The 13,825-nt window shown below is 42.7% G+C and overlaps 1 protein-coding gene across 4 annotated transcripts in view; it reads left to right on the forward strand.

Annotated features, from left to right (window-relative positions):
* Nucleotides 1-13,825, forward strand: part of TTLL5 (tubulin tyrosine ligase like 5) — a 155,250-nt gene that overhangs the window by 57,156 nt on the left and 84,269 nt on the right. For all 4 annotated transcript variants that reach the window (XM_044436882.1, XM_044436881.1, XM_044436883.1 and 1 more), the window contains exons 23-25: nucleotides 4,906-5,026; nucleotides 6,364-6,510; nucleotides 12,650-12,756. In XM_044436882.1, coding sequence (XP_044292817.1) covers nucleotides 4,906-5,026; nucleotides 6,364-6,510; nucleotides 12,650-12,756 — 375 coding nt within the window. The remainder of the gene's footprint in view (nucleotides 1-4,905; nucleotides 5,027-6,363; nucleotides 6,511-12,649; nucleotides 12,757-13,825) is intronic.

A 13,825-nucleotide genomic window follows, 5' to 3' on the forward strand; every position in this document is an offset into this window, starting at 1 on the left:
ATCAACCTTGACATAAGGGCAGGTGCTGTTGCATTCATGCATTGGTTGTAAACTACCCAGTAGACAGAACTTTGGCCTCAGTTGACAGACCTTTTCTTATGTTATATAGGTAACTGTAATTTTCAAAATAAAATAATGGTGGTTTGGTTTGGCTTGGCTTGGCTTTTGAGACGCCCTTCTTCTAAATATTGCTGCCACGTCCTTTTATAAAAAAGACAAAAGAAAAAAGGGGGGCACCTCCAACACTATTATGACAGTGGTGACTGGAAGCTTTTGTGCTACTCCTTCATTTGCTGGTGAATTTTTGTGTTGTGCTTTTGGGGTGAACAGGGAGGTGAGACAATTAAGAATACTTCTAACTACATCTGTGCAAATATTTGTGTGTGGAGAGAGTGAAAAGCTGTATTTCATTTGTATCTTATTTAGAAGAAGCTGTTGTTTCTGCCTAATTTGAGATCAGATCCAGCGCAATGTATAAGCTTTTCAGTCTGTTGCTATGCCTTGCCAGTTTCTTACTCTAATCTGGATGGTTAGATTGATGTGATAACCTTTAACTTCTGACTCATTCTGATGGAAACATAATTCAAAGCATTCTTTCAGTTCAAGAGATGATTATAAGGAGGGGTCTGCACCAAAGCTGTTTTTGCCAGCTTGGTCTTTTCGTCAGTAGATGGATTTGTACATCATGCTAAGCCACCCTGAGAAGAATCCACAGTGGGTGGGTGTCTTGTCCATTATTCACAACAGATAATTGCCTGCTCTGAAGCTTACTCTGGCTTGTTTCTTGCTTAGTATGTCTCGGTCCTTGCATTCTGTTCACACTATGGCAAATCAGCTGTGCATAGGAAACTTACAAGCAAGACATAAGTGCAACAGCACCATCCTGCCCCATGTTCTCCAGCAACTGCTGTACATAGACATGCTGCCTCTGGTCCTGGAGGTAGCATACAGTCATCAGAACTAGTCCATGGATTTGTCTAGTTTCCTTTAAAGGAAGTCAAATTGGCGGTCATCACTGTATCCATAGTTTAACCATGTGCTGTGTGAAGGACTTCTCTTTGTCCTGAATCTCCCTGCAATCAGCTTCATGGGATGACTACAGGTTCTTGAATGTACAGGAGCAAAAGACAAACAGACTGCTTTGCCCTCTGTTTTACTGCTGTGCCCCAACATTTGTATTTTTTCCCCTCTTACTGTATTGTTCTGCCATTAGATTTGCATAGAGTTTTCCTCCACTTTGTGGCTGTGTCAGGACATTTGATTCTTCTTCTCTACCTTCAGCTAGTCTAAGTTGAAGGAAAAGACCTTGGAGGGAGATTTGCACAAATTTCCTGAAGTACAGTATAACTCTAGCAGTAACTACTCTGAAAAGGAATTGTGTTAAGGTAGGGAGGAAGAGCCATGTGTTGAATTCATCCTCATTCATCATGTTGCTATTATACCTTAAGCTAACACTTGTTAGTTTCCTCCACCCTTTTGACACTTCCCAAATCTTGTTCAGCAGTTGGGGCACCCAGACCAGCAGTAAATACACTTACCCATCCCAGTTATTTGGCCACCACTGAATGGGTCTCAGGGAGATGTTGAGAGGGTGGAGGAAATGGACAAATGTCAATTTAAGGCTTAATAGTGAGAAGATGATATTCACAAGTTGGGATTATTGCTCCCCTGCTTTGATGCTCCTTTTTGGAGCAATTACTTTGCTCACATTTTCCTCGCTTCTGAATTATGCAAATAGATTCATACCTGTTTTAGTATTATTTTAACCTGAAATTTGTGAGTGTGTGCAGGTTAATCTTGTCTTGTTTCCCTGTACATTATAGCTGTTGAGGGAAACACCAAAATGGTTAAGAGAATATCCAACCTACTGTGTAAATTGCCAAAAAGAGACTATTTATAATAAATAGGCAAATCTTACAAAAGATTGGGGGGTGGGGAAAGAAGTAATACAAACTACAAAGTCATTTGAGTACTTTCAAAATATCAGGAAAAAATTACAGTCCCATTATGGTCCTTCTAAATTACCATTTTACCATTGGGTAGCCATCACTGGTGAGAGAGGAGAGAGACTGGAGGTGGCACTAGTGAGATTTGCAAGGGGCAGCAAATCCTTGCCTCTCTTGCCAAGTTGAACTGTAGCCTCTTGGGGCAAGCCATGCTACTGGGTTTGGACATCGTGACAAGCTACTCGAAGAACAAGCCATCCTCAGTATCCTAACAACAAGCCGTGAGTTGTCAGCAAAGCAATCGTTATCAAACTATGGTTAACAAACTATACTGAATTGTCTGCACTGGGTTTGCATGTCACAGTAAGGCATGCTGGCACTAATAGTGCTCACAATTCATCATGACTTCTCATGTGTAAATCCAGTTAATTGACAAGTTATGCTAACCCACCCTAGCGATGAGCCATAGAGGATTGGTTGTATAGAAAACAACATGCTTGCTACAGCATTTTTCTTTTAACTTTTTTGGGATGGGGACATCACACTAACCAACACTGACAGTAGATCACAGTAGGTTGTTTGTTCACTGAAAAATTCATGGTACACTCAATCATTGATTGGGCTCACCTTGGGTTGTTCTCATTCTCTTTCCTGCTCACTCCTCCAGCTGATTTTGGCATGTATGCAGGTGTCATTCGTAATGACATAAAAAAAAGCCATGCTGGATCAGGGCAAAGACCCATCCAGTCCAGCTCTCCCTACACACAATGGCAAACTAGCTGCCCATAAAATTGCTCAAGTAGGATGGGTACAAGACTTCCTCCTGCCAACAGTTCCTCAGCAACTGTTGTATGCAGGCATGCCATCTCTGGTAAAGGAGGTAACACAAAGCCAGTGAGGCTAATAGCCATTGATAGCTTCCCCGCCCCCTCCCATGAATCTGTCCCCTTTTTAAAGCCATCCAGATTGGTGGCCATCACTACTTCCAATGGCAACAAATTCCATGGTTTAACTATATGCTATTTGAAAAAATACTTCCTTTTATCTGTCCTAAACCTCCCACCAATCCCTTCATGGGATGACCCCAGGTTTGAGGATTATGGGAGAGGGAGATTTTTTCTCTACTTTTTCCACATCATGCATTATTGTAAATACTTTTATCATGTCCTTCCTTACTTTCCTTTTTTTCTAAGTTGAACAATCCCAGTTGTTGTAGTCACTCCTAATAGGTAATTGCTCCAGCCTGTGGTCTTGTTGCAACCTCTTTTAATGCACTTTTTTTGTTCACCTTTCTTGCACAGGGACATGGAGAGTTTGGAGCCTCAAAAAAGCATAGCTAGTGTTTTTTCTTTCTCTACAACTGTGTTTGGATGATGTTGGTGATGCTGCTGCTGATATATACTATTTCTTGTCAGTCTCTGCAAATATTCTCTTACAGCTCTCCGATATGGGTAGTCTTGCCAGGTCTATTTCCTTGTCTGTTCATCAGTGAGGCAAAGTGCAGTTGGTAACAGATTGACAAGACTACATATAGGCAATTTGGGCACAGGTGCCATGTGGCAATTAACAAGTTGTCAATGGAACAGCAGCAGTTAAGGAGTGAACTAGCAAAAGACGTTGCTCCAAGAATGGGATGGGGCAATGTTGCCGCCTTAGTAATGTAATCCTCTGAATTGTAAGTGTTGAATGAACACTTCTCAGCACCCTCTGCTAGGGATGTGAAAATCCAGCTGGAATCTGGCTCCCTTGCACTCACCAGACATCTTTCTAGTGCTCAGCCCTGGCCTGAGATCAAATCTGTGGATGGTTGGGGATGCTAGCAGAGTCCTTCTTTTGCATGGAGTATGCAATTCTTTGTGCGCAGTATGAAAGTCCACAAGCCACATGTGGAGAAGCAGAATGTTGCCTGTACAGCAGGTGCAATGAGTGTGGGTGTGCACAAGCTGGACTAACAGTTTCACTTGGACTCACTTCTTGCTTGGATGCTCATGTGAATGCTCAGCCCAAGATGGGTTTAGGGCAGAGAGAAAGCAGACTAGAGTCTGTCAGAGGAAATCTGACAGATTCCCACCCCCAAACTGGATTCTTTCCATATGTACAGCTATTCCAGATAGGGGAGATGCCCATGTTTACTGGTGTAGTTATTGAGTTTCACTGACAGTTCTAAATAAATACCTGCAAAAACATCTGCAAATATAATGGCTGGAAAATAAGTGGAGGGGAAATTTGCATGACCGCTGTAATGAAGGTACTATGGTATGATGTATAATATGGGTTATGGAGAATCACACAAAAAAGAAAGAGGTGAAGAGTTAGGTTCTTGGGTGACATTTCTTTGGTGCTGTGGGGCAGGGTGCTGCAAATGGCATAAAGCCAGAGTTTGTCCTGAATGTTCACATTTAGCCTGGGATTCAGAATGAATTATATGGAGGAAAACCCATTCTTGACCTGCATCTTGCTTTGTGAAATAGATACAACGAGTAACACTGAACGATTGAGCAAGTTGAAATGTTTAAATTTGTTCTGAAGAGGCTTACCTTTGAGAGAGGCCTGAGTTAAACTTCCTTGTACATTGTGAGAAATATGGACAGTCCCCTTTGCACAGGGAGCACATTGGCAGATTTCTCTGCTTTTAGTGGCCCGTTCAAAATTGCTTATGATAAGGCAGAATCATAACTTCAGAAGATGCATGAACCTTGGTGTTGATTATTTCCCTCAAGCTTATGCTGATACAGGTAATGTGAAAAATATTGTGAGAACAGGGTGTCACAGCTGCTCTACAGGATAGACCAGGCTGCAGTGCTGCTTCACGTTAGGGCCTCCAGTTAGTTACCCAGAGTCTAAAATATTCTTCTGTCCTGTCCATAGCAGCTCATAATGTATGAGGGCATCTTTGAGTCAAAAAGAAAGGAAGCTTAATTTTACTTCTGATTGCTGCCTATGATCTCTGCTTCTGCAGCAAAGTTCAGGCTCGCAGGGCTTTCTCAGCATACCTGCAGCGTGTCCAGCTGCGCCTGATGAAAGAGGCTGGGGATCAGGTCCATAATCCTGCCTGGGCTGCCAAGGAGGATGAGCAGATGGTAAGATATTGTGTGCTTGTTCAGCTCCTTTCTAAGAGGAACCAGCTGATCCTACTCAGCATTCTTGAATCACATTCAGTGTGAAACTGATTCCCATCAGCTAGGACTGTGCAGGAATGCTAAATGTTGTTAACCCTTGTGAGACTAACTTATCCTCCCTCTCTTGCGAAAATGATTTCTATGCCTCTCTTTGAAACAGTGTAGAATGTTGGCACAAGAGGTGTGTTTGGACACTTCAGGATGCAAATCCAGCTAAATAAAGCATGCATGAAGGGACAGCCATCTCAGATTGCCATTAAGTTTAATGCAGGGGTTGCCTTCTGTATGTTCTGGCCTGCAAGTCCCATCAGTCCATGAGGCTTCATTGGAGTTGTCAATAAAACATCTGAAAGACCAGAGGTTGCCCACCTCCAGTTTTAACTTGTGGGCACACAGAAACCTGTCTGTATGAATCTTGGCTTCCAGGCATATCTTTATGTTGTACACTGACTTCCCAGATGGTAGCTGAATCATTGTACTATATATGAAGCAACTGCCTTATAGTAATTAATGAAATAACTTCAGATTTCTAGACCTTGTGTTTAGCCGGCTGTTCTCTTAGCCCAAATGGAGACACTGTGAAAACAGGCTCTGAGGAAAGAGCCAATCTAGCTCATAGATTAAAAGCCTTATGTCAGGAATTGGGAATAATCAGTTTGCCTCAGTGGAAAATGTTACCCCTGCTCTTTCCAAGTGGAAAATTGAAACTGGCTCTCTAAGAGCTGCTTTGTCTGCAATACTGTGAAAAATAATGTTTAAAATAACAGATCAAACCAACCTAATATAATGCTAGTGAGAGGCAAACTGTGAAATTCAACGCTTTGGCTATGAAATAGTTCATTTGCATGTTTAGTAGGGCACCTAACCAAAAGTAAATCCAGACTGGAGACAGAATGTGTTTGAAACTAAACACCCACAGCAGGCGTCTTGCTTCAGTGCTCATTTTGCAGGGAGGGCAGTTCTCCTTACCATTGGCTGGTAACATAGTGGGAGGGCATGGTATGCTTTTCTAGTTTTAGTTGATTTAAGGCATGAAACATGGAGAGGGTGACTACAGGTTGGGCCAGTGATGCAGAATTGTATACCTGGTCAGAACTTGATGTAATCCATTTCATGCTATCCATTTACCTGCAGCAGTTTCCAACAACTATCAGCTGATAGAATTCCTAAATTTCAGGCCCGTTGACTGTTCTTATAACACAGTTCCTCTTATTTCCAACCCAGATACCCTTCCAGCATAATTTCCGAGAGTGAAATATAGTAAAGCAGCACTCTTTAACATTGTTTCTTGGTGGCAGGAGCTGGTGGTTCGCTTTTTGAAGCGAGCAGCCAATAATCTTCAGCAGTCTTTGAGGATGCTGCTCCCAAGTCGGCGCCTGGCCCTGTATGACCGTAGGCGCATCTTGGCTCACCAGCTGGGTGAATTCATCATCTGTTACAACAGGGTGAGTATGGGTTGTGCCAGCTGAATTCTAGCGCAGCAGAGCTTTCTTGTACATTGTCTAAAAATTAATGCTACCTGTTTTGGTGTTACTGCTTCCATTTTCCAAAAGATGCAAAGAATTAGGGGGAGCAGAAGCATGAATCATCCATATATTTGCTTTCTGTTGCTGAGAAACACAACCTTTTGAGCCTTGAGGCTTGTATATGGTGTCACCTTGTATGTGTGTGTGCACACATGTATATGAGTGTATGTGTGGGGGGGCTGCTTTAATCTTGTCTGCATCCCAGTGATCCTGTGCAAGATTGCTGGGGTGGTGGTGAAGCTTCTTTGGAGTCCCTGAGAAAGCCACATCCACTATAGGAATTAATATTTTCATGTTGGCATTAACTGCACAGAAGTAGCCATTTTGGCTGCTTTGGAGGTCCCTAATGGGAGGAGCAGGGCTTTTTTTGTGATAGAACGCACCTTTTTTTCAATGGATTTTAGGAAGTGATTTTGCTTAGCAGATCAGCAGCAAACATCATTAACATAGTGCCTGCAGGCTGCTATTGTATCTGCTATCTGCTCTCAGATAGTGAGAGATAGCTAGCGCCTGGAGGGGGGGGGGACTGCTTGGGGTTGGTGTTTGTGGTGGGTTCCTGCCCCTTTTTTTTTTTTTTTACAAAAAAAGCACTGGGGAGGAGGCAGCAACTTTGGCCTTTATTTCCCCAGTGACCCTAATAGGCATTGTTGCTTTCATGTTGCTGACTCCAGTCCTCCATCAGCTTCACTGGCTTCCCATTGAAGCCCGGGCCCAATTCAAGGTGTTGATTATGACCTACAAAGCCCTAAACGGCTTGGGTCCTGGCTACCTGAACGAGCGCTTACGTCCGTATATGCCCGACCGCCCTTTGAGATCTGCGGGAGAGTCCCTTCTCCGGGAACCCTCCATGAAAGAAATTAGGAGAGTAAGTACCCGGAGGAGGGCTTTCTCTGCGGTGGCGCCCAACCTATGGAATTCACTCCCCAAAGAGGTCCGCCTGGCACCGTCGTTACTGGTTTTTCGGCGCCAGGTAAAGACCTTTTTATTTAAACATCATTTCAATTGTTAAAACATATGATCTGGCCTGGGCAACTTCTTCTTCCTTCTCTTTCTCCTCCTATATTTTTATTTTATACTGATAATTTTAATTTTGTATTTGTAAATCAATGTATTTTTTGTATTGTTATATTTAATGGTAATTTATTATGTACTATTGTATTTCAATGTATTTTATCATGTTGTAAGCCGCCCCGAGGTTTCGGCAAGGGGCGGCATAGAAATGTTATAATAATAATAATAATAATCATCATCATCATCATCATCATCATCAATGCAGAAATGGAGACCTCAACACGAGGTTGGGAGTAATTCAATAGAGTCATACAACCAGTCCCTGTATGCAGGCCACTGGTAGAGTACCCCTGTTCTACTGTAATGATTGGAAGTTATTTGATAGCAGTTGACTTCTGGAGCTCACATATAATAGTGTGAGATTCTCAAATACTTGAAAAGTATTTCAAGTATTACAGGTTAAGCAGAATCTTTTACTTTGCAGGCTTCTTTCTAATGCAGTGTAGGATCCTATGTTTTTATCAGACCATGAGCATAGTGCTTTCATTTGCTGATGTCACTGAGCACTAAATAGATAATCCAGAAATCTGTGAACAAATGTCTGTTACATTTTGGCAGAGTGTGGATGGGGAGGTAGTATATTGGCAACAGAGTACTAAAGTGATTACATGGTTAGATATATTGCTAGAACTGCTGCTTTCCTTCATATGGTTATGATTATCGCAGAAGACCTTAATAATAAAACTTTGACAGCAATTTTAGTGTAGCTAGCTTTTTCAAAGTGAGCAAATTAATTCACTAAAACATAAAGTCTATATTAGATTCACTGTCTAAGAGAAACCATATAATGGCAGCCTTTAAACAGGTGATTAGAATGTTTGATACCTTTTGGTAGCTGCATTGCTAGTCTTTTGTCACCTGTGTGTATGCACATGCATGTGTGTGATATCCCAGTAGAAGCTAATGGTAGGTGGGTGGGGGATGACTAAACAAAGGTAAAATGCAATTTACCAGGGTTTTTTAAAATGAATATTAAAGAGGTAAGTGACAGACCTGATGTATAATAGGAATTACAAATAATTCCGCAGTGCATGAAGCCCCTGTTTAAGTATGCCTGATTAATTTAGCACTGTAGGTGTAGTGAATATTAGAGTATGCCCTGACCCAAGATATGACTCAGGCCCTGATTAACACTTTGGAAAATGGCCATATATTTGATATTTCAAGTACCAAATCCAACTAATATTTGCAAATATGAAGCATCATGCCTCCCATCAAATATCATGATAATACCATGCTGGTCGTGGCTGCTGACCAAAGCCAAACATGGGATTGGTGCCTGGATCCTAGAGGTCATCAACACCTCTCTGAGGGACGGCTGGGTGCCTGCTCCTTTAAAAGAGGCGGTAGTCAGGCCGGTCCTAAAGAAGGCGTTCCTGGATCCAGAGATGGCCACCAATTACAGACCAGTGACCAACATCCCATTTTTGGGCAAGGTGTTGGAATGGGTGGTGGCAGGACAACTCCAAGCACTCTTGGATGAAACTGACTGTCTGGACTCATTTCAGTCTGGCTTCAGACCTGATATGGTACTGAATCTGCCTTGGTTGCCCTGTATGATGACATGTGCAAGGAGAGAGACAGGGGAAGTGCGTGCCTGTTGGTCCTCCTGGACCTCTCAGTGGCTTTCGATACCATCGACCATGGTATCCTTCTGGATAGGCTAGCGGGACTGGGAATAGTTCTGCTCCTACCTCGACAGCTGATTCCAGAAGGTGGTGCTGGGGGAGTTTGGCTCTGTGCTATGGCAGCTATGCCATGGAGTACCGCAGAGGTCCATTTTGTCCCCCTTGCTATTCAATATCTACATGAAACCGCTGGGAGAGGTCATCAGGAGGTTTGGGCTGCGGAATCATCAGTATGCTGATGACACCCAACTCTACCTCTCTATTTCAACCGATCCAGGTGAGGCAGTGGCTGTCCTGAACCGGTGCCTGGCCGAGGTAATGGGCTGGATGAGGGCCAATAAACTGAAACTCAGTCCAGACAAGACGGAGGTCCTGTTGGTGGGTGGTTCGAACTCCTGAGTAGGTGACTTGGACTGTGCCCTGAATGGGAGGGACAGGGTCCGCAGCTTGGGAGTGCTCCTCGACCCAGAGCTGTCCCTGGAAGCTCAAGTGACTGCGGTGACGAGGAGCGCTTTCCTTCAGCTTCAATTAATCCATCAGCTGCAACCCTTCCTGGAGGACAATTGCCTAGTGACAGTGACACATGCATTGGTTACTTCCCGGTTGGATTTCTGTAACGCGCTCTACATGGGGCTGCCCTTGAAGACAGTCCGGATACTTCAGATGGTGCAAAATAGAGCAGCCAGGTTGCTGACGGGGACTGGGCGTTATTCTCATATAACTCCTGTCCTCTATCAGCTCCACTGGCTTCCCCTCGAAGTCTGGGCTCAATTCAAGGTGCTGGTTATTACCTATAAAGCCCTTAATGGCTTGGGACCTGGATACCTAAAGGAACGCCTTCTTCCGTATTTACCTTCCCACCCCCTGAGATCGGCAGCAGAGGCCCTTCTTCGGGAACCCTCCGTGAAAGATATTAGGAGGCAAAGTACCCAGAGGAGGGCTTTCTCTGCAGTGACGCCCTGCCTATGGAACGTACTCCCCAGAGAGGTCCGCCTGGCGCTGTCGTTATTTGTTTTTCGGCACCAGGCTAAGACCTTTTTATTCCAACAATATTTTAATAACTTTTAATATTGGCTATATATGTTTTAATCTGCAGCCAGGGTGGATCTGGAATTTATTTGTATTATGTTTTATATTATTATTCTTATTTATTTATGTAAGCCGTCCTGAGGCTTTTGCACAAGGACAGCATATAAATATTCTAAATAAATAAATAACAAAATAAACTAGCTATAACTTTTTATTTTGGTAAGAATTGGATAAGATTTCCAAGTATAAACATTCTTTAGGAGGGGATTATATATATTTTCTGTGGAAACATAGATGAAGCAACAGTTGCTCCTGCTGAGGGACTTACGCATGCTAAATGTCAGATTGATAGTTTAAGCATCAGAAGTGGACTAAATTGATCCAATTCTGTTAGGGTTTATTTGAATCCAGTGTTCAGCTCCAGAAGATATCTGTTTAAAGCACTTGTTTATTCTTCAGCACTTCCTTGCTCTGTTTTTTAACATAACACTGTAATCTCCTGATTACAAGCAATACAACAACCCATCATAGGCAAGAACAACCTTATAATAAATCTTTGGTTTTCTGTGTAGCTAATATCTGGAAAGTAAGCTACCTTGCAGAAACACTCTAGGTTTGGATAACATTACAACCAACTATGTCTAGTTAAGTTGTGTGAACCCAGACAGTAACTGGATTCCTACAACCTGGCAAGCCATAATGGTTTTTAATTGTTGTTTGTCATATTGTCTGAATCCAGTGGTATATTTGGTCCTTAGAAACCAGGATTAAAACTTTGGTTGCGTCTATTTATTTATTTGGAATTCTTGTATGCCGCCCCATTTGCATAAGCCTCGGGGCGGCTTCCAACACATAAATAAATATCAATACAAATACATAAAAAACTGGAAACATCCTGGTATAATAATTTAAAACCAATAAATAAAATCAGCAATTATTAAAATAACGTTTAAATAAAAAGGTCTTGGCCTGGCACCAAAAAACAAATAATGATGGTGCCAGGTGGACCTCTCTGGGGAGCGCATTCCATAAGTGGGACACCACCACAGAGAAGGCCCTCCTCTGGGTACTCACCCTCCTAATATCTTTCACGGAGGGTTCCCAGAGAAGGGCCTCTGCCGCCGATCTCAAGGGGCAGGAGGGCAAATATGGTTTCTGCTTACCCTATTCATTTCTGATGATGTCTGAAATCTGGCATCATGGTTTTTATAGTCCTGGCTTTCAATTACTACAGAGTAGCCACTCTAGGATCCTCTCCTGCAATCCATCCTCCACTATCCAGCTCTACCTACTAATGGAAGTGTGGCTGCTTGCCTCACTCCTATAGGCCACTCTTTGGTTGTATCCCTTCCCTTCTTCTCTTTGAAGTCTAGATGTCCACCTTTTGTTTTCTAGCTGCAGAGAACTAGAAAACAAAGAGCAGCCTTGGAGCTGGCTATGCCTTGTACTGCTGTTGCCTGCTGCAGTTTTCACAGATGCTAGTCTGAGTTGTCATACTTGTTATTTTTGTTCCAAAGTCTTTGGATACTTAGATATCTTCTAGCATGAACAAGAATGTACAGAGGGGCAATTGGATTATGGGCATAGCTTTTGGGCAGCACAACTTGCACACAAGCAGGAATTTTCAATAGGGATTCTTGAGATAATAGTCTGTAGTTTTTACAGGAAGAAATATAGAACAATATGTGTAGATTCATCCATGTTAGAATAAGGGCTGCAGTGCTTCTAAGTGAGGATTGTGGGGACATAACAGTGAAGAAGATGACTGAGCATGGGCTCAAGCATGTGGGGCGAGAAGCCATTATGCATTTTCTGGCAAAGGAGGGGAGAAATATCCAATTCTATGAACTACATGGGGGGAACCTAATTGATGTGTCTGTGGTTCCTGCCCAAGTCAAGCCTTGATAGATCTTCAGCAAGAGAAAGGTAGGAGGGATAGGAGGGAGTATGGGTAAAGATTAGCTGCAGGAGAAGAGATTTTCTATGGGAAGAGTCACTTTGCTTTGGCTAAGGGACATAGAAAAGTGAGGGAGTGACAGAGAATGTACCCAGGAACTGTGTGGACCAGTCAGGAAGAGGCAGTCAGTATAGGCAGGGAGTTATGCACCTTTGGGATGCAGGCACCATGGTTGCTGGGATGCTTGCCAACACTGGGAGAACTGAATATGGAGGATGGAAACCACACTAAATGTAGAAAACACTGGATATCAAGGTAAAATGCCATGAAGTGTGGCAACCACAGAGAGTTGCTTAACATGACATGTAAACCCATCCAGTGTATGTGTAGGCACGCTGGTTTGAGAAGTTACTTTAATGTTGTTTATTTTCAGGAAACCGATCAAATGGCTCAGAAAAAGTTGACAAAGAAACAGGAAGAGGAAGAGGAAGAAGAAGGGGTAGATGCTGAAGGCTTTCATGAATTTGTTACTAAGGCAAGGTACAGACTGACTCTATAATGCTTTGGAGGAAAAATAATCTCTCTTGCTTCTAGTCCTTATCACATGAGTTATAAGTATATTGATCACACTGGGGGGCTGAGAGGAGATTTCCATTTGCTGTTCCCGATTGCTTTGTATTCAGTGACATCATTGCTATACACTGAGCTAGGAAGTCAAGTCACCTTTGCTGAGCTGGAAAGGTGCAGACCTACAGCCAGAGGGTGACCACATGTGGAAGTGAAGCATGGGGCTGGATGCAATGTCCTTATAGGCCCCTTCTAACTCTACTACTGTTCTATTCTGCTCAAATGTGAACATCCATATTGATTGTGCAGGGCTTCTGGTGATGGAAGAGTCTCTGTGAGTGTAACATGGTTGTACATGCATAGAAGCTCCACTCATACCTTTATTTGAACACAAGGTTGGGATCATCATGTGTTATCCCGCTCCAGCACTGCATTGCACCTGAACCCCTCTTCCATGTGTTTAGCACAAAGGCAGCTGAAGATGTAAAATAGCTCTTGCTTTTTCCCTATCCTAATTCATACTTCAACAGACATTTTACTATTAGGCCCAGCAATTCCTCAAGCAGTAAGCTGGCTTGCATTGCTTCACTCACCGCATGTTTTGCCAAACGAAGTTCTCTTCAGCTGTATGGAGTACAGTATTGATAATCCCAAAGCACAAGCACAACAACTGCACAGCCTTCTTGCTCTAACTGCATTGACATTGTCCATACTGCAGTTGGAAAGATCAAAATGTGTTTTGTGATAAATTCTTTGCATTACAGGTAAACAGCTTTTATTTATTAAGACATTTATATGCCGCCCCATTCGCCGAAGCCTTGGCGAATCAGCATTGGAAAGGTAGCCAAGTTCTTAACCAATTTAGCAGTCACATAAGTGCTAAATTATAGTTGAACATGTTACACATATTCAATTATATCTATTTTTCAGAAGTTTTTGCCTTTAGTTGCGTGTTAGCTGTTGCCAAAGTGGGACAAAACTTGAAATATGCATGTGGAAATTACATTGATAAAACAGTGGGTTTGGTTTGGTTTTATTTTCC

This window comes from Varanus komodoensis, unplaced genomic scaffold, assembly GCF_004798865.1.
Source record: "Varanus komodoensis strain SLA01 unplaced genomic scaffold, ASM479886v1 scaffold3, whole genome shotgun sequence".
In the NCBI taxonomy this organism is placed as follows: Eukaryota; Metazoa; Chordata; class Lepidosauria; order Squamata; family Varanidae; genus Varanus; species Varanus komodoensis.